This window comes from Penicillium solitum (genome assembly GCF_028829755.1).
Source record: "Penicillium solitum strain IBT 25940 chromosome Unknown utg000003l_segment0_segment0, whole genome shotgun sequence".
Lineage (NCBI taxonomy): Eukaryota > Fungi > Ascomycota > Eurotiomycetes > Eurotiales > Aspergillaceae > Penicillium > Penicillium solitum.
The window spans coordinates 1,448,783-1,468,896 of NW_027072123.1; the positions used below are offsets into that span (position 1 = coordinate 1,448,783).

General features: G+C 47.1%; 8 protein-coding genes across 8 annotated transcripts; 4 read left to right on the top strand and 4 right to left on the bottom strand.

Moving 5' to 3' along the window:
* Nucleotides 1-227: 227 nt before the first annotated feature.
* N7455_004436 (MBL fold metallo-hydrolase) lies at nucleotides 228-1,205 on the bottom strand (the record flags this gene model as incomplete). Its single annotated transcript, XM_040958258.2, has 1 exon — nucleotides 228-1,205. One exon carries the CDS (start codon nucleotides 1,203-1,205, stop codon nucleotides 228-230), a length of 978 nt encoding a protein of 325 aa, XP_040811430.2.
* A 363-nt stretch (nucleotides 1,206-1,568) lies between these two features.
* N7455_004437 (uncharacterized protein) lies at nucleotides 1,569-2,050 on the bottom strand (the record flags this gene model as incomplete). Its single annotated transcript, XM_040958189.2, has 2 exons — nucleotides 1,569-1,780; nucleotides 1,834-2,050. The coding sequence occupies 2 exons, from the start codon at nucleotides 2,048-2,050 to the stop codon at nucleotides 1,569-1,571; spliced, it is 429 nt and encodes a 142-aa protein (XP_040811377.1).
* A 440-nt stretch (nucleotides 2,051-2,490) lies between these two features.
* On the top strand, nucleotides 2,491-4,172 carry N7455_004438 (NAD-dependent succinate-semialdehyde dehydrogenase; the record flags this gene model as incomplete). The annotated part of the gene is made up of 4 exons (XM_040958141.2): nucleotides 2,491-2,511; nucleotides 2,581-2,668; nucleotides 2,728-3,115; nucleotides 3,170-4,172. 4 exons carry the CDS (start codon nucleotides 2,491-2,493, stop codon nucleotides 4,170-4,172), a joined length of 1,500 nt encoding a protein of 499 aa, XP_040811329.2.
* Nucleotides 4,173-5,778: 1,606 nt separating this feature from the next.
* On the top strand, nucleotides 5,779-8,079 carry N7455_004439 (acyl--CoA ligase; the record flags this gene model as incomplete). The annotated part of the gene is made up of 4 exons (XM_065604800.1): nucleotides 5,779-6,234; nucleotides 6,361-7,039; nucleotides 7,089-7,402; nucleotides 7,456-8,079. 4 exons carry the CDS (start codon nucleotides 5,779-5,781, stop codon nucleotides 8,077-8,079), a joined length of 2,073 nt encoding a protein of 690 aa, XP_065461700.1.
* Nucleotides 8,080-8,796: 717 nt separating this feature from the next.
* On the bottom strand, nucleotides 8,797-10,569 carry N7455_004440 (uncharacterized protein; the record flags this gene model as incomplete). Its single annotated transcript, XM_040956766.2, has 4 exons — nucleotides 8,797-9,584; nucleotides 9,650-10,227; nucleotides 10,296-10,366; nucleotides 10,429-10,569. 4 exons carry the CDS (start codon nucleotides 10,567-10,569, stop codon nucleotides 8,797-8,799), a joined length of 1,578 nt encoding a protein of 525 aa, XP_040812699.2.
* Nucleotides 10,570-11,930: 1,361 nt separating this feature from the next.
* N7455_004441 (DODA-type extradiol aromatic ring-opening family dioxygenase) lies at nucleotides 11,931-13,108 on the bottom strand (the record flags this gene model as incomplete). The annotated part of the gene is made up of 5 exons (XM_040956846.2): nucleotides 11,931-12,044; nucleotides 12,114-12,360; nucleotides 12,428-12,714; nucleotides 12,789-12,817; nucleotides 12,886-13,108. The coding sequence occupies 5 exons, from the start codon at nucleotides 13,106-13,108 to the stop codon at nucleotides 11,931-11,933; spliced, it is 900 nt and encodes a 299-aa protein (XP_040812744.2).
* Nucleotides 13,109-14,266: 1,158 nt separating this feature from the next.
* N7455_004442 (uncharacterized protein) lies at nucleotides 14,267-16,434 on the top strand (the record flags this gene model as incomplete). Its single annotated transcript, XM_065604801.1, has 9 exons — nucleotides 14,267-14,524; nucleotides 14,586-14,738; nucleotides 14,799-15,112; nucleotides 15,178-15,453; nucleotides 15,514-15,787; nucleotides 15,848-15,915; nucleotides 15,971-16,053; nucleotides 16,116-16,165; nucleotides 16,234-16,434. The coding sequence occupies 9 exons, from the start codon at nucleotides 14,267-14,269 to the stop codon at nucleotides 16,432-16,434; spliced, it is 1,677 nt and encodes a 558-aa protein (XP_065461701.1).
* A 2,352-nt stretch (nucleotides 16,435-18,786) lies between these two features.
* On the top strand, nucleotides 18,787-20,028 carry N7455_004443 (putative glycosyl hydrolase; the record flags this gene model as incomplete). The annotated part of the gene is made up of 3 exons (XM_040956819.2): nucleotides 18,787-19,257; nucleotides 19,311-19,567; nucleotides 19,617-20,028. 3 exons carry the CDS (start codon nucleotides 18,787-18,789, stop codon nucleotides 20,026-20,028), a joined length of 1,140 nt encoding a protein of 379 aa, XP_040812703.2.
* Between the last annotated feature and the right edge of the window lie 86 nt (nucleotides 20,029-20,114).

The window sequence follows — 20,114 nt, forward strand, 5'->3', positions numbered from 1 at the left end:
AGGTTGATGCGAGCGAGGCGTCCAATAAAATACCAGTAAGATACAGGCAAGATACGATAAAATACATGTAATTACGCAAAAACGGGAGAGTTTATAATTTTCGTTTTCTGACCCCGGATTTCCCGTATATATATTGTCAGGCTCAATCAACATACCACACCTGTAAATTATGTAGCCAGGAATTTATTGACACAGTAAATGGAATATTGTATATTGTTGGTATAACTTTAGAGGGCGCCTGGGAAGTATCGGCGTTGTTCATTCGCAACAATCGCCCATTGTGAGTCATGGGCCAGAACAACTTCGACTTTACCTAGCGAGGTTTTGCCTTCCTCGAGCTCTCTGATCATTTGTATTGTTTTCAAAGCCCGGTCACGATCAGCATGAATACAACATATTTGATGAGGGAAGTCTGGGCTTGACCACTCCGCGATGTTCTTTTCTCCAGTGAAGATGCGCCGATCATGACAGGCATCCCCGGCGAGGTAAACGTATCGCCTCGGATCAACACTGACGCGACAAAGTAGATTGATATGTCCCGGGATGTGACCGGGTGCATCAACAATCAACACACTTCCATCGGAGAAAATGTCAATGGTATCTGGCAGCCGGCTGTAGGGCCTCCAGGCAAGATCGCCAAAGGGAGGTAGTTGATGCAACAGTGTCGAGGGAAAATTCCATTTTGTCACATGGGAACCGGGTGGCCCGGTTGGTGGTAGTTCAAAGGTTCGGTCCTTTGGAAGCAAATCGGGCTCAAAATGACTGTGCCCCCCATTAGACATGGATCGCTTTCCACTTAGAAGATCCTGTGAGCCATTGCCGACGACAAACTTGGACTGTGGAAAGTCGGATGGCATGCCAACGTGATCCCAGTGAACATGCGAAAGAACGACGAAGTCGATATCGTAGGGAGAAAGGCCTCCCATCGCGAGAGACTCTGTCACATCTGGAAATACTTCAAGAGGTTGTCTTGTGGTAAGATGTTGACGAATATTTGGTTGGTAAAGCTCGGGATCTCGGCGTATTCCCAGGTCAAAGACCAAACGTGTAACAACTCCTGATTGAGACTGATGTTGAATCAAGAATGATAACGACGGAACAATCTTCCTGTGGTTCATATCATCGAGTGGCGATATGAACTGACTTTCTGGAATAGTCAGGTAACCAGCCCGCAGAGCGTGGACCGATACGGTACTCTCAGCCATTTTCTTTTTCTATTTGGATGAATATCAAATAAGAATGAGGGCAACTGGAAAGATTACAACTGTTACCGATGAAAGACTATTTAATTAGTGATCTCAGAAGCTCTAATTCCCCCACTTCCTCGTCTCCCCAATCCCCCTCACCGTGGAGTATAGAAGATCAGATTGGAAAACCTCGGGGGATACGAAAGCCCAAGTGGAAAACTACACATATTAGCTTTGGTAGAACAGCGAAGTTTGGAGTCCCTAATGTCGTCACTGTTGTATGTATTCACACTAATTTGTTCTCCTCTTCCCACGTTTGCAGGCAGTATGATATATTTGGTAGTCTTCTGAAATATATACATGATCATCCCACCCCCCCCCTCATGCTCGCTTGAACTCGCCGTTCTCAACCATCTCATTAATTGTCTTCTCGGTGATCTTAGTTGCCTCGATACCAGCAGGAACACCACAATAAATGGTAGCCTGCAGCACCGCCTCGCGGATCTCTATCTCCGTAAGTCCATTGTTAATGGCTCCACGAGTGTGAATGGCCAACTCGGGCCAGGATTTCAAGGCAATGAGCATGCCCAAGTCTAGGAAATAGAGTCAATAATTAATCTCTTGACGAATTTTGCTCTCAACTTACTCAAGAGACTTCGTTGTTTTCGCTCCAAGCCGGGTCTGGTCCAAATATGTCCCCAACACCATTCAGTGACAAGCTCCTGGCCAGGACGAGAGAAATCACTGGATCCGTTTGCTAGGGATCGGTCCACATAGGCATTTCCAACAACAGCTCTGCGTACCTTCAAGCCCTCTTCGAAGAGGTCCTCGTGGAGCGCTTTGAGTTCCGGTTTGCCAGACATAGTATAGTGATGTGTGATAATTCGTTTCAAGATATTTTTTTTTTTGGAGAGAATAGGGGTATTGCAGTATTCTTCTTGGATGATTGGCAATTAAATAAGTCGTATGCAATGACCAAGCTGGACAAGTATCGCTCCCCCAAGCCACACAATTTCCTAATTGGGGAGTATTTCCCCAAACTCTACAACTCCCCTCATTCCCCTCATTTCCCCCAATACCCCGATACCCCAATACACTGCAATACAGAATATGTGTAAAATTGGTTGGAATTAAAGTATTTCTTGGGTAATTAGATAACCGGTTTTGGGGGATATATATAATTTATACTACAAAAGGTAATTAAGGAAATTAGTCAGTCTGAAGCAGTTCGAATTATTTTCTAGTAGAGTCCCGAGGATTTTGATCTGCAATTTAATTCTATACCCACAAGAAAGCGTTCAAGATGTCTTCTTTACCTTTCGCGGTATGTGATAGAATATATTTCCTTTTTGGTCGAAAGATCCCCGAGGAACTAACATGGCCTTTGATACAGCTGAAAGATCAGTCTCTTTTCCGCAACCTAGCGTTTTGCCATGGTGAATGGATTGAAGCAACCTCAGGAGATCGCTTTGATGTCGAAGGTACCAACCATGATTACATTTCGTTTCGTGGATATTTGATAGCTAACTTGTGAATTCAGATCCGGGGTCCGGGAAGGTGCTCACATCTTGTCCTGATCTTGCAAGTGACGATGTAGATACCATCGTACAGTCTTCACAAGAGGCCTTTCGCTCTTATCGGGTTGTGAACCCAAGAACGCGTGCCGAAATGCTGCTCAAGTGGCACCAGCTCATCCGAGATGCTCGTGATGACCTGGCAACTATTTTGACATATGAAACCGGCAAGCCACTGAGTGAGGCATACGGTGAAATCGACTATGCGACTGGATTCACGTGGTGGTTTGCCGGTGAAGCTGAACGCATTCGTGGGGATGTCAGCACCCCGTCTGCGCCTAATCGCCGCGTGGTGGTCGTCAAACAACCAATTGGAGTTTGCGCTGCACTAGTGCCATGGAATTTTCCAATTGCGTAAGTCCATTTATTGTCTCTGGGACTTGCTTGACGCTGACAGAAAGTGGACAGGATGATTCTTCGCAAGGTTGGAGCTGCTCTCGCTGCTGGGTGCACAATGATTGCCAAGCCGTCTCCTGAGACACCCTTGACGACACTTACCTTGGCATATCTGGCCAACAAGGCAGGCTTCGCAAAGGGTGTGTTCAACGTGATAACAACCTCGAACAAAAATACCCCCAGGCTGTCGGAGACTCTCTGTAAGCACCCTTTGGTGCAGAAAGTGTCGTTCACTGGCTCTACCCATGTTGGGAGCATTATTGCTGGGCATTGTGCCGTTGGTTTGAAGAAAGTGACCCTCGAACTTGGTGGAAACTGCCCTTTCATCATATTTGAGGATGCAAGCCAGGATCATGCTATTGAGCAACTTACGTCGCTCAAATGGCGTCATGCTGGCCAGGCGTGTGTCACAGCGAATCGCATCTATGTCCAAGAAGGCATCTACGAAGAGATCGTCGCCAAACTGGTGACATATGCCAAGACTATTAGTATAGGCCATGGGAGTAAGCCCTCTGTCACAATGGGATCTTTGACCACTTCCAGAGGCGTGGATAAAGCTCGCCGGCAGGTCGAAGATGCAGTGAAGCGCGGTGCGACAGTCGCCCATGGAGGCAAGTCACCTTCTAGCTCTGACCTTGAACAAGGGTACTTCTTTGAACCTACTATCCTCAGAGATGTGGACTCATCTATGCTCATTACAAACGAAGAGAGCTTTGCTCCGATTGCCGCCATTTACAACTTCAAAACTGAAGATGAGGTGGTACAGTTGGCAAATGATACCGAGATGGGTCTTGCCAGTTATGTTTTCACCAATGATGTTCATCGGTCATGGCGTATGATGGAAAATTTGGAAGCTGGAATGATTGGAATTAACACTGGAAACTCTTCTGCTGCGGAGAGTCCATTTGGAGGAATGAAGCAGTCTGGCTACGGCAAGGAATCCGGAAAGGACATCGCTGTCGCAGAGTATTTGGTATCCAAAACCTGTACCATGACTATTCAGAGTCTAGTTTGAATATGTGAGAGAAATAAAGGCCGAGTCAACCAATTTGTGAGAGTAGATATGTTCACTCATCAATGTGGCCCATGAAGCCTCCGGATCCACCAGAGCCATATCAGGAGATAATTGGTGTTGACTTTTGAGTCTAGAAAGCTCAGAATCGGAGTGGCCACCAGTGGACATAAGGTCACTGGTAGGGTCTTGGGTTTCCTACGTGTGTTCATTTTATAGCGTGCTCGAAGGGTTGAGATGTGTAGCACGGCGCCTGGCGTTAGTGAAAGGGGTATCGTCAAACTCATTTGGCATCTCTTTATCCCGGCGAATTGTGTATTGGAGGCTGCTAGACCTCCCCTTCTCGAAGGCTCGTGTAGGGGTTGATGACTAGGAAGGATATAATGGACGGGGTGGGTCGATTAGGGGAGTATGGCGAACAAGAAAATGAAGCAAGTTTCACAGAAGAGACATGGCGGTCGGGGGTGAGGAGATAATCGCGGTACTTGGAAGTAAGAGAGGGAGAAGAAGAGGGAGAGGATATTTCTTGCCTTGACTAGAGCAAGACACGCCTCTATGTTTGTTTTATATTACAGAAAATTGATTGCCTTGAACCTTACGTCATATCAGGTCATATTATGAAAGTTGAGGCAACAGGACCTGTATATTTAGATCGATACCTAAGGTCCAAGAGGTTCCATCTTTCTAGCAACCCGGCAACAATATTCGTTCACAAGTCGCCCAACTAATTTGATCATGGGCTCACCCAAGAGGGCGTGATGCGAGCAAGTAAGATTCTGTGAATGAAACCCTGGGCAACGGGCTGTCCACCACTGCAACGCTCCAACTGCCACTGATTTGGATGTTGTTAGACACAAACATTCGCCCTGATATATCGGGAGATGTGAGGGCTCGCGTGCTAGCGGTGCAATCTTGTTGAAATGATCAAGAATCAATTGCTTCTGGCTTTCTCCGAACAGTGTCAGGCCATAGTTGATCTCCTTCTCGTTTTCCTTTTCATGTGCAGATGTCGTGGTTCACGCGTAAGTTCCCGCATCGAGCAAAACAAGAAGGGCTGGGTATTGGCCGTGGCGGAGTCGCCACAATGAAGCCATCTCGTACGCGATCAATCCACCCAGAGAGTAGCCCCCGAAAATGAATACATGTCCTGGAGAAACCCGCTTCTCTACATGATTGAGGTAAAGCTCCGCCCATTGACGTATAGTCTCTGGGCCCGCTGATTTGCCGAAGAAAGGATCATGAAGTAACAATACGTCGAATGAATCGTCTAGCAGTGGAATCAAGGGTGTATATATGCTACCCTGTCCCCAAAGCCCATGGATCAGCACGAATGTGAGCCGAGAGTGTGGCTGTCGAACAATTTCAGAGCTCCAAGGGGACTCATTGGTGTCTTCTTCTACGATTTTTGTAGAGACGACTTCTCCTAACGCAGCTGGAGTAGAGTTGTTTAGAATATCAAAAATGTAAAGTTTACACCCCAGTAGATGTTGATTCGGGTAACCAGTCTGGCTGCCTGTAGAGAGTGACCACCGAGATCGTAAAAGCAGTCTGTGATCCCAACTTCCTCCCCCAGAACACTTGCAAACTCCCGACAAAGGACGCGCTCTATATGGTTCCGCGGCAGCTGACGGGCTGCCAAAGATCTGTTGGCCTTGACAAATTGAGCACTCTTTACGAGGGCCCTGCGGTCGACTTTGCCATTATCGTTGATAGGCATCTTATCCAGGACACGAATACAGAAGGGAATCATGTAAGATGGCAGCTTCGACTTAAGCTTATTGCGTACCTCCTCTTCAATTTTCCTTTTCAGTCGTTGCCAGAGCGGCCGGTTGGTCAACCCATCGAAATTGCGTCCAAGGTGGTCAGTAGGAAAGCGAAACAAGACCCTGCCTTCAGAATCTTCAGGCTGATAACGGTGGAACACAGCATCCAAGCCGCCATTATGGGAGGACTGTCGCGCCCAGCTGACACTCACACGACACCCAGCAAGATCGGCTATTTCGTGCAGGTCAACAACGGAGAGTGCTGGCCTCTTCCTTGCCGCTTGATGGCAAGCTGCAAGCCAGTCAGTCCCCTCGATTCCCTGGTCCTGAGCCTCGTTTAGCAACTCCAACACACATCGCTTAAATATAGTATTGCTGTACGGGATTTTGCTGACTGCTACAACATCCGTAACAGGAAAACCTTCCAGACGTCGCAAAAGCGACTGTCTGTCCAGCTGGTCAGACACAAAATTAATCCACTGGCCCAAACCAAACGGCATTATACATGGTCAGAAACGAAAGCTGCAGCTTTGAACTTCGGCGCAACTCTTCACAGACTATGGGACTGGAAGAAGGGAGATGTGCTGGGGTTGTTTTCGCCAAATTGCATCGACTCTCCAGCCATCGTATTTGGTACTCTTTGGTCAGGGGGAACAATATCTGCCGCCAATCCGGCTTACACTGTGGATGAACTCGCCTTTCAGCTTAAGGACTCCCGCGCCGAGGCCTTGGTGACGCAGTTGGCCTGTCTCGATGTGGCTACAAAGGCAGCCCAGATCGCTGGAATCCCCAAAGACCGGATCATCTTGATCGGGGATGACTTAGACACAACGGACCAGTTCAAGCACTTTTCTCTGCGCAACAATATGCGCTTCGAAGTTACCCAGTGCCAGAAGCCTACTATCGATCCCAAAAGGGATCTTGCCCTGCTTGCTTATTCCTCTGGGACTACTGGTCGCCCGAAGGCTGTGATGTTGTCACACAAAAACCTTGTTGCAAATCTATTGCAGGTACAAGCTACTGATGAAGGAAATCTGAAACCCACCGGAGGTGACGATGACCAAGGAGATAAAATTCTGGCAACAGTTCCCTATTTTCATGTTTACGGTATATACGCCCGTTCCTTGCTGTCAAGAGCTACACTGACGACTGCAAGGTTTCTCCTTCCTGATTTTGACGCCGGCATACAGAGGACTCACTACTGTTGTCATGAGCAAGTACGACCAGAAAGGATTTCTTGAGGCAGTACAATCCTTCTGCCCTACATATGCTGCACTAGTACCTCCAATTATCTTGCAACTTGCAAAGTCCCCTCTTGTCGACGCATATGATATCAGTTCCTTGAAAATGGTCATGTGTGGTGCCGCACCCCTGACGCGGGAGCTGATAGAGGAGCTTTACCAAAAGCACAAACTACCCGTGCGTCAAGTATATGGTCTCAGTGAAACAAGCCCCGTCGCTCTGGTTCAGGTCAGTGATCACCATCTCACCCGTATCCTTCAAATTTCGCTGAAGATATAAAGCGCTGGCATAATTGTCGCGATAAGCCAGGGTCTGTTGGTACCCTTCTTCCCAACATGACTTCCAAGTTCTGCGACGAGGAGGGAATCGAGATTGCACCAGGGCAAACAGGAGAGTTGTACCTAAAAGGGCCTAATGTATTCCTAGGCTATCTAAATAACCGCACAGGAACATCAGCATGCCTGGATGAGAGCGGTTGGTTCAGAACAGGCGATATAGGTCATGTGGATCAGAGCGGAAACTTTTTTATTACAGATCGCGCCAAAGAACTCATCAAGTACAACGGTTTTCAGGTGGCCCCGGCGGAGCTCGAAGGTATCCTTCTCGATCACGCAAATATCATGGATGCCGCTGTCGTTGGCATTTATTCAAAAGAGCATGTCAGTGAATTGCCTCGTGCGTATGTCGTTCTAGCCCACGGGGTGGGCAAGACACAGAATGAAGCACAAGAAATTGGCTTATGGCTCGAGAAGCGAGTGGCGCCACACAAACGACTCAGGGGTGGTGTTTGTTTCGTTGATGAAATCCCGAGAAATCCTTCTGGAAAGATCCTACGACGAATGTTTCGGGCACGTCTCAATGAAAATAGAAGGTCAAGTGATCAAACTACCGCAGCAAAACTATAGATTGAACTGCTTCTCATTCGGCGCTTTTGAATGTGATTTTGCTTTTTTTCGTGCTCACGAGCTGCTGATATGCAAACTTTGTAGGGTAATAAATCCCGTACTGGGGATACCTCAATGTAGTCGAATGTTTCAAATGGCTTTCGGGTGCGAGATTTCCATAATAGGAAGTTGGATAAGCAACGGATGTCCACTGGGTACTTCAGCCTGTAACCACCGGTCCGCATATTATTTTACTGATTCTTCGACTTGATTAGGAAGTTGAATGTCTTTAACAACAATATCTGTGTTCACTATCGCAGTAGAGTCCAGCCGAAACCTGACCACATGCAGAGAACCAACGACAACACAAAATTCCAAAGTGCACAATGTTAATTGTCAATTCTTTGCTACAGTCTAGTGATCACATGCTTGAGTAAATCCTGCATCACGTTATGCACTTCCGTGAGTATTCCTAATTCAATTAAAATCCACCTAACTGGATCTTAGAGACTTGGAATGATCATTATTTTGATTGTATATATAGCGCAATTACCCTTCCACCAAACCACTCAGTCAACACACCTTCGTCTATGTTTTAAGAAATTCTCTTATAGCTTTGACATATTAAATAAATAACACCTTAGGATACGAATAAAATATATAATATTTATCGTCTATATCCACTAGTAGCTGTTGAATTCATTATCCTCTGTAATATTTCTCTCCCTTCACGCCCACCTAGTCCTCACGTTTGACATTCACGGCTGGGCCAGAGTACTCTTTCCGCCCCTTGATGAGATACATGATCAGACTAAGAATGAAAACTGCCCCAAAGATGACGACACTCCAGTTGAAATTTTCAGCAGTGACTGGTAGCTCACCTGGCCAGAATGACCAAAACATCGCGAAAATGGAGTAACACAGACCAATGATGTTTATAGCCAGCCCCCAGGTCCGGCCCATATCCCACCGACCAACTGGCAGGGTATCCGGATGCCAGATCTTTCGCCAGATCATACAGGTGATTGAGATCACGTAGGTGTACATCAAGGCAGCGGTGTTGAGAGATATGATGGCATTGAATGCAGTATCGGAGCCGATATTAATCAGAGAAAGCAGGCAGCTGAAAATGCAAGAGAGGGCAATAGCATTGACGGGGATCTTGCGCTTAGGGTCAATTTTGGAAATCCATCCAGAACAGGGAAGACCCTTGTCACGAGCAAAAGCCCAAGTTTGGCGAGAGGTGGAGGCATTGAACATGATGTTGCTGAAAATGACAGGTAACAAGATGATAGCTGTTAACCCGTTGACACCTGCCGTATCGGTAGCCTGTTTGAACACGTAGAGGAATGGGAATCCGGTTACGTCGTTAAGGGAATCCTCGACAGACGGAGTAGCAAAAAGGTAGGCAACTAGCAAGATGGCTGCCATAATTCCATTAGAGAAATATCCCCAGGCCATAGCCCGTGGTACGTTCCGGCCAGCGTCCTTGATCTCTTCTGACATATGCGCACACGCATCAGAACCTAAGGGGTAGTTAATCTCTTTTCGATAGGATTCTATCTGTGTGAATAACACAAGTGAAACTTACTAAGACAGCCATAGATAGCTGAGATTTGTCCAACCATCACACTCACTCCCATTGTAGGTAACCCTCCTAGATTCTTCCAATCTGTGACGAAAACATCTTCAGCAGATCGATGAGGGGACATAGCCCACAGGACGATCAAGATCACTGCCCAGCAAAGAACGTGGAGAATCATCAATATGTTACTCAGCATTGGCATCAGGTCTGACGCATACACATTGAAGATGTATGACACCAGAACCATTGAGAATACAAGTAGAGTGCCTTGCCAGCCTTTAGGATCATAATCCGGATTGCGAACACTGATCAATCCCTGGATAATGGTACCGGTAAGGAAGGATCCAGACGCTGTTCCGGCTTGCCATGCTAATACGGACATCCAGCCAGTGACGTAGCTGAGGAACTTTTGGTATCGAGGCGAGCAAAACTCTGATACCCAATGGTATTGGCCTCCATCAGTAGGTGCGATCGAAGCCATTTCCGACAACGACACAATAATGAACCCGAATCCGATAAATGTCCAAATGTATGACCAGAACATGCCTGCTAGGCCTCCATTCTCCAATCCCTGGTAGTCCGAACTGGGAGGAGTTAATTCATTTTTCCTGTATTTCTGTCACTTAGAGAAAGAATATTTCAATTGGCTCACATGATCAGATATTCCCAAGTGGCTTGCAAGACTGATGCAAAGCTCAATGCAGCAAAAGGTCGCATATTTCTCTAAATCGAAGCCGCAGAACATTAGCTATGGATGTGATACGCGCAGAAGCGAGTAAACAAACCTTGAACTCTTGAACTTTTCCCATGCGATGCATTTCATCATCGTCCAGTGTTGTCCCGCCCTTTTCGGAGGCCTCTGGATTCCTATTATCTATACCCATATCTAGCGTCTCCATCGCGGTCGCTTTGATTGAGGTTTCCATGATGCGATTAATACCAATCCGGACAAAAGAGTGACAGAGATAGAATTGGGTTCACAGGGATCAAGGGGGCCGTGGGATTAAAGTATTAAATTTCGCCTCGCATGGAGGGCTGGAATACGCGTGGAACAATGGATCCCTTACAGTATACCCCTGTGCCTCGTGCTGCCCTGTGCTGCCCTGTGCTGCCCCACCGAGGGGAATGGGAAAAACAGCCGAAGCATTTGAAGCCTTTTATTTCGGCTAATAACTATTTCGTTGGCCGACATAATTTGAATCTCTTATCGGGGCCTAGAGCGGCATTGGTTTCAGAGAGAGCAATTTTTTTTGCCGCTAGACCAGGGTTGCATGAATAAATTCCTGCGAGGCTTTACTAAGTGGGGAATATACATTGGTCACAACGTACTAATGTTCGTTTGGAAGATTGTCAAGTACCAAAATGCGCCAAGGCACTATTATGGGGCTATCCAATGTCGTGGAGTGATGTTCTCCACCGGGGACCACATGCTCATTAGCTTGACTTGTGCCAAGCCGGTGTATTGGGTAGATAAGTCTTTTCCATGTCCCGTGCGCATAAAAGCACATTCGCAATCTTGAGATAGCTAGACAAGGATTACAATCCCTGTAAACAATGCCACCCGGCTGTTTCTCTACCCCCGGTCATGTTTGGTGTTATTGTGGCGCACCAGGAGCCGTCGTATCGTCGACTGAATAAATCCGGCATTTGTAGGGAACAAGGGTTGATTCCCGTAGGAGTTTCTTTTTTTTGACCATTCGGTCCAACAACTTCTCATTCGAGGATCTGTATTTCCGAGTGATTCAATCATTGAAAATGCCTTTAACCTTCCCTATCATGTTTCAAATGTGAAAATTTCTGATGTCATTTTTTTCCGTCGGTGTTTACACAGCTTTTTTAGCTTGTCATGTCGGCCACTTCGACCACTTACGACGGACAATGACCATAACCATAGCGGACTGGTTATGGTCATCACCGCGGTCAACTTGTGTCTGGTTTTGCTTTCTCTCGCAGCGCACACCTTCTCTTCGTACCGTAGGGAATAGACTACAGCGAGATGATTACGCATTTGGGGCACTCGTGGTACAGTACTCTTCACCCCATTGTAAGCTCACAATGCTTGAGCTTCTGGCCTCTGGACTAACAAATGCATAGCTCGCAGCAATTGTCCAAATTATAATCGGATTTTGCCAGGTCCACTAGGGTGGGGAATTCCGATCGACGGGATCGACACCACAAGCAAAGAGCAAATGTGGAAGGTGAGCCGTTGAGATTGAATTTGAAGATTGTGACTTATTTAACATTATGAAGTGAAGAATATCAGGTGATTCCCGGCCCTTCCCTCTTCCTAAGCAAAACGTAGATTGAGATAAGAGAAGCCTGGGTCGACCAAGTCCACACCTAGGGCTTCCACATCTGCATCTCCAGCCGCGGCTGCAGCAACCAGAAGTGGTGTAAAATGCTAATACGCAAGTCGAACAAGTGTTAGAGGACCTATTGAGTGAGTTCTATAAGATTTAATGGAACGTACCTCAACAGTCGGATGGGAACGCTTGAACTCATACAGGGTCTCTAGCTTCAGCAGGGCTTGGTTTCTCTCTTTTGCATCCCTTTTTGTAACTGCTGCTCTTAGATGGGTATCAAACACTCGCGACTCGGTAAGGACCTTGGCCCGGGTGGCTTCCCTCTCCTCCTCTGTTGGGGCATCTATGATCTCCTCGATCGAGGCGAACGAGTGAACAGCCATGCCCGAACCTACAATGAGATACCCTTCATGTCTAAATATTTGTTAGTCGTCAGTTAGCTTATGGGCGTTATTCATAAATGATTCAGTGTCAGACTTACCGTAGCGACTGCAAGGCCTGGCCCAGACGGATCTGGCTCTCGAGGTCGGTGCCGTGGAATGTAGAGATTTGGATTACGGGTATGTCCAACGGTTTCTCATTCGAAAACATGACCTTGAATGGCACCCAGACACCATGATCCACTCCCCGTTCCACTCGTTTGGCCTTGAGTCCTGCCTTACGTAGATGTTCCCACAGTTTTGTCGCTAGCTCAGGCGCGTCTTGATGCGGCCAGTCGTATTCATAGACGAATGGCTTAGAGTCATGGAAGTCGTTGACAAAGTCGTGCTTGATGGATGATCAGTATTGTTTTTATTTCACATCATCCTATTAATTAGAACACAGTTAATATATTTGCTCACTTGAATGTATGTCCCACGTTTTACATTCACTATATGTATATTAGCCCGACTTTCAATTTCTCCGTGGGTTAACACTCGTGTTATCACGTAAGCTTACCTTCGATTACTCCGGGTCCATGGATTTCGCCCGCTTCAAAGTGACCGCTGAATACAACAACTGCTTTGGGACGTGGTGACAGAGATAGGATCTCTTCTCCAATGGTCCTCAAGTTCGCCTGGACAATTTCATTTCGAGGTCGATCATCAAAGAGAAGTCCCACACCGGCATGGCCAATGAAATAGGTTGGGAGAGATTGGGTAGCCTCGGTGGTAGAAGGCATTGTAAATCAAAGGGGTAATGCTGCAAGGGTATGTTGTGGTGCGCTGTTAAAGGCTCCGAGGGAAAATAATATTAAGTCCAGACCAACCCTGCTTATTATATATTTACTATGTATCATACCAAGTGCTATGTAACCGAGCCTCAGACACTAATTATATAATCATAGTATGGCGCGAAATTAGCTGTGCATGTATTTACATGATTCCATGCGGGTCAACGACCGCAGCCGAAGCGAGACGCGGAACTTAAATACGGTGCGGAAGAAGCCGATGTATTATAACTACCTCTTCGGGGTATGCCGCTTACCCAAGATGCCAACGTGAGTCCCAGAATCGTAGGATGGCGCGTACTTGGCTGTGTATGGCGTCAACGGCTACACGAAAATAAATGCAATGCGGTACAGGAAGAGCGGGAAATTCCTCTATATTACTGTTCTTTGTAACGTTCCGCATACCCGGGGTGGAAGCACGAGCTTTATAGCCCCGGAATGCCGTGTATTAACTCTATATGGCGTCAGCAAAGAGATTCAAGCAGGGAGACATCGCCGATAAATGGCACCAATCAATAAATTCCGAGTGCTAATGAATACTGATAAGGTCAAATATACGTACCAGTTACGCCCAATGTAGAGAGATGTGCAGCATCATACATAAGTCTTGACATTTTCCATAGTTAGGAGTCGGAGATAAGTTACTACATTTTTCTCATGAGTTCGATAGTCGCACCCTACGCCTATTTAGGTAGCTCGGTTACCGAAATTGGCAATCGCCAAAAGCATTCACTTCGAAGTTTGAGTTCCATATGGCAAGGCCTAGACGTACAAAAAAGAGACCTTCAAATTCGGCTATGGGGTGTTTGAACCTAGCGCAAGTTACGACATAATTCTATCCAAGACGACATCATACGCAAACTTTCGAGCGTATAAAATGCACCACGACTACCGTGTACATAGAATCAATGATAATCTTGGACTGGACAACATCATCCCAGGAGAAGAATTGACACTCAGCTCAGATATCCTATCCACTGTTTGACGTCCACGCCTCATGGTGTGAGAGTCCAAATTTAATTCATATATTAGCCCTGTTACGGATGGTTCCTACTCCAGTATTGGCAGTCGGATTACCAGCAGAACTGGCTGGATCGGCAACACTACAACATGGTAGAGGACAAACCGCATTTGCCTGCAAAGGAACCCTTCGACGAGAAAGAAACACCGGTTGATCTGCACGTGCACCAGGTTTATAATGACACTACCTCTCCTTTGGAAAGCGACAACCCAGACCCAGAAGCCCAACAAGGCACGGTCTCTCACTCTATCCTCAAAAATGGACACCAAGTCCTCGTCACCTGGACACTAGATGAAGAATCTGTCATCGTTCGCAAACTGGATTTTCTTTTCCTCCCCATGTTCTCGGTTAGCCTCCCCACCATCCTGATATCTCTTGTTTTAATTCCCTGCTAAACACCTCCCTCAGCTAATGTTTACCTGGATGGCCATCGATCGGACCAATGTCTCGAGTGTGCTGACTTCCACCTTCCTGTCTGACACATCTATGACCCGGGATCAGGCGAACACAGGTGTCTCCCTACTCTGGCTGGGCATTGTCTTGCTCGAGATCCCCTCAAACGTATTTTCCACTCCTCCCTTTGTTTCAGAATAGGAAGCTCGCGTCTAACTCACCAAACAGATCATCCTCCACCGAGTGGGTCCGCACTGCTGGATTCCGGCCCAGGTTGTCGTCTGGGGCTTGATCGAGGTATTGCAACTGTTTGTGACTAATGCCGGTGGGTGGTACGTCGCACGGTTATTCCTAGGACTTGCAGAGAGCGGGTTCATCCCCGGTGGCCTATACATCTTATCGACATGGTATGCACCCAACGAGCTCACACAGCGCACTGCAATATTTTTCTTGGGGCCCGCGTTGGCTGGGGCTTTTGGGTCGCTGATTTCGGCGGGGGCTTTGACATTACATCTACAGGGAGGGCTAAGTGGATGGCAATGGTTAGTTTTTATTTTCGTGCTTCGTGCTGAAGTGATTTCTGTTAACATGGCGGTAAATTGTGTAGGATATTTGTCATATGTGGCGTCTCTACGATAAGTATGGATATACCGACATCCCATGTTGCCTGCCTAGCTAACAGCAGGCCCGATTCAGCCGCAGGGGTCTTGGCTTTTGCCATTGTGCCCAAGTCCCCGTACCATACAGGTCACCTATTCGGTGGTCTTATCCGTGTACGGGGCTGGCTCAACGAGCACGAAGCTGACATTCTCGTTGCACGAAAAGCCAAAAAGGAAGACGAGCAGGGAGCCGGGTCGACTCTGAAAATTAGCTGGAAAGATATGTGTGTGCTCCTCTTGCTCAATAGCTACCAAAACTTCGACTAATATGTGGCTGTTCACAGAACTGATGTCTTTTTCCATTGGGCTACCTGGCCGTACCTCATTGTGTGCCTAACCGGCCTACAATCCACGAATGGGCTGAGCACCTGGGGCGCAACCATCATCAAGTCGCTCAACTTCAGCGCAATTCGAGCTAACTTGCTTAATGCCCCCGGAAGTCTGCTGGGTGCAATCTTTGGCATTGTGCTGTCGGCATTTGTGGACAGGTACAGTCGGTTCGGGTATGCAATCGCCCTTTCGGCTGTGTGGACCCTCGCAGGACTGATTGCACTTTATGTAAGCCTGATACTCCTTCATTTGCTGTGCATTATCTGGCTACTGACGTTCTTATCGCAGTCTCTCCCGGTCACGTCCAAGGCTTCGTGGTCCTTTTATGCGGCGTATCTGGTCACCCAATCTGCCCCGTAAGTGATATTTGATGCTTAAACTTGGACGGTTTAACTAACCAGCACCCTGTAGTAACTGGCAGCCAATTAATGTCACCTGGTTGTCCTTAAACTTCAAGACCCCCCAAAAGCGTGCCGTTGCGTATGCGGTATACAGTGAGCAACCATTATTCTTGGTTATTTTGAGAAAGGATTAGTACTTACAAATGGTACCACAGTTGGATGTTCTAACCTAGGGGGAACATACGGCAACCAAGTATTCAGAGCGGTACGTAAAGCTCCTATTAGTCTTAGACCTCGGTTCACTGGAGAACGTGGAACTGATACTGAATGCAGAGCGATGCCCCTCTCTATCATACCGCATGGATTGCTTGTATATCCCTAGGCGCAGTGTGGCTCGCCGGAATAATCACTCAGACATTCGGCTTTCAGTGGGCCAACCGGGCTTTCGCAAAGAAGTTAGTGGACGACCCAGAGCTAGAATCGGAGGTCACACACATAGAGCGCAATGGGCGGAAGTATCGCTATTATTGGTGAGAGCAGGGTCTGGTTGGTGTCTAATGGGCAGGTTATAAAAATGTTCTCTCCCTACCGCTAGTGAGGAGTATACCGGCCTTACCAACTATTTGCTCTACAGGGGATGTATAAAGATATATTTCTCTCCTTCTTTGGAAATTATCAATAGCTACTCTTTCATCGATTTTTCGCCATCATTTGCTATTCAATTTATGAAAGACTTCCCAGTTATCGAGAATTCCTTTCCTCCCAGTTGATTTCTTTGCCTGCTTGTAGTTATGCTAGGGGGGAATCCGACTACATGAATGATTTTAATAAGGACTCAGGGAGTATTTATCATGGTCAGGATGGAGATAAGGGGAGGAGGGGATGAGAAGGAAGCGGAAGGAAGCAGGATGTTATTGATACAGGTGTATGGACATCGGACAGTTAGTTGGTCAGCTCCAAGAAGCATTCTCTTCTCTTCACACAATCAACTTTCTTTTCTCGCCCCCCCTAGCTCCTATCGTGTCTGCCTAATTATCAGAGGCCTTGACCGCATTGCAGGCCTGGGGCGATCCATGAGTATTTCCCGGCCACCAAGCTAGGAGAGCTCTGCTCTTTGGTTGTCAAGTTTGCCCTCCGACCACGGCTACCATACTAGGCGGGAGTTAACAACAGGAATTATCTCGTTGCTGCTTACTTCGAATAAAATAATTTCGCACATATCGCGCAGTTTGTCGACTTTTGAGTAGAATTGGTCTTGTTGGCTAACATAAAATCTGTCGCATCGTCGTCACCGAGGAGCAGATTCCTACCGTGCCGCTTCCATCCAGATGAACCCAACATCTATCCACACTGTTTCCGCGTCGTGGACGTTCCTTTGACTGCTTCGGGCGATCTTTCGCTAACATTAGGTTTTAATGTGCATGAATATATATAATTGTGGATCTTCAGAATCTCGCGCAAGGCATAATGGACAAATGTTTCTGTTTTGGCTGTCTGTTTGTTCATGTGGATTTTATTCACGTGAGCAATTGATGCATCAATCGGCGAAGCATCTTTCTATCGAGTTTCTCAAAGAAGTGAAAGAAGGGGTGCCGAGTCCCTTGGTTTACTTGGCTACCTCCTATGTTCTACAACGTGTGTCGCTCTATGTTCTCATTATGCATTGCGGATGCAGTTCAAAAATGCCGGGTACATAATATGACTATGTCCAAGTGAACATTACACATTACAATGTGCCTTGTTGTTGACCTGTGGTACGTGTGTGTCTCAGCCTTAGCAAACAGTGCTAACCCGACCTCGAGATATTCTTATTGAGAGGAAAAGAGACTTCTCCCCTTCTAATTCTCCCCTACGATCCACTGCCTTGCAAACGTGGAATCGATTATGAGAATACTTAATTCTCCCTTTCGTCGACTGTTGGCTGCAGACACACGGGAGAATATGCCAAGAGACCTGTCTCCCACGGGGATGACAACCTTGGAATGGAGCTGCAGCTGACGTCAGTGCAGCAATAGTCCGATTTAAATGCCATGCAGGTCAGACATTGTGTGTCTCATATAGCTACCCTCGAGGTTAATTGCGCCCAAGCGCAATAGAACCAATTGGCCGAAACTCATGCAGCCCCAAATGCATATTGCATTGCGGACAGGTTCAAGTAAGCTCGGTCGCGAGTCATTAAAACTCAATTGATTTATTGATTTGATGATCAACGACCACTTTAATTGACAAATCACATCCAACGAACAACTACATGACTTAATCGACAGCCTGTCAACAGCGCTTGAGTGGGCTCCTGGGGACGATACATAGGGTAGTCGATTCTGATAAAAAAATGAACTCATAGCGGGTCCGACAGAGCGATGAGTTGTTCACAATGACACAATGAATATCTCCATTTTTATTGTTCAACTGAATCTAATTGAACGAAAAAAAAGAGCGGGGATCACATTGCAAGGGATGGGGGCTAATGACAACGCTTCTACGGAGTACAGCGCCAACCTGATGAATCGACAGCCCCCTTGATGAAGAGAAATAGGAAGATTGACAAATTGACTGAGATCGGACCAGTCTGTCTGCAAGGCTGGTTCCTTAAATTGCCGTTCATCTGCATACATATTCGTGGTTTTGGACGAGTTTCAGTCTCACAACGAGGCGATCATTGCAGATCAGGGGCCTAGCGATCCGCTATAGTGGACCAGATTGATTTCGATCGCCAATCAAGGCACTACAGCCGCAAGAATGTACAACGAATATTTGGTTAGGATATGCCGTAATGTGTCTGGGAGCTGACTCTGAATATCGCAGCTATCTTATTTAAACCGAACACGCGCTGCCATTCGTAACCTCCGCTTGAATAGGTCGCACTTCCTTTGATATCCCCCAACCATGTTGTTCTCTCGCCACGGTCTTCTGACCCCTGCAGTTATTTCGCTTCTTCTGGCAGGAAACGCGATCGCGGGTGATGCAAGAACAAGAGCGCGCGACGCGCTCCAGACTCTTCACGGCTGGTATAACCCCAACAGTGGCATTTGGGACACCTGTGGTTGGTGGGATGGTGCGAGCTGCATGAATACAGTCGCAGATTTAGCTGCTCTTGATCCCGAGGTGATTGATACGGCCACATATGTCTTCAACAACACATTCCACGTGGGGCCAGTGTCCAATCCCAATCCCGGACCGGAGCATAAAACTGTGTATACTCGCGACAATCAACCATCAACTTCCGTCAATGTTAGCCAGTGGCTCGATCAGGCTTATGACGATGATGGATGGTGGGCCCTTGCCTGGATTGCTGCCTACGACGTCACGAAACAGGCGACATACCTGGAACTGGCTGAGGGAATTTTTGAGAGCTTGGTATGTATCACCTTGGGTCTATAGGTATTTTGATGTGTACTAATCTTTTCTAGGCAAACGCATGGGGCACCAACTGTGGTGGTGGTGGTCTTCCTTGGAACCCGACCAGCACATACGTCAATGCAATCACAAACGAGCTATTTCTCTCCGTCTCAGCGCACCTTGCAAACAGAGTCCCCGATAGAAAACAATATTATGTCCGCTGGGCTCAGAAGGAGTGGGACTGGTTCGCAGCACAGGCCTTCATCGGTGCAAACGGCACCATCAATGATGGTCTTTTAGACAATTGCCAGAACAACGGAGCTACTGTGTAAGCATTTCGCTTTCCGAGTATCTTTCTTTTGGCTAACCTTCGGCAGATGGTCGTATAATCAAGGAGTTGTCCTTGGCGGACTAGTTGAATTGAACAGAGCGGCACCCAATGATACATACCTACCCGCAGCCAACAAGATTGCAAAGGCGGCTATTGCGACATTGGCCGACTCGAACAATGTCATCCATGAATTCTGTGAGCCGCAATGCCTTCCAGATGGCACACAGTTCAAGGGAATTTTTATTCGCAACCTGCGGATGTTGCAGAAAGCATCCCCTCATGATATCTACCGAAAGGTGATAAGCAGCTGTGCGACCAGCATCTGGAATAATAATCGGAATGAAAGTGGACACTTCGGCGTCAACTGGGCTGGTCCTATCCAGGCAGTGGTGGATGCGTCAACACATAGCTCGGCCTTCGATGCATTGGTCGCAGCAGTTGCTGCATTGGGAGCCTAGTGATGAGATTCAGAGCCATTTCATATTATTTCGGCTATTAATGTTCACACGTTCCGACAGATTTCATGTATATACTTTTCGTTCTG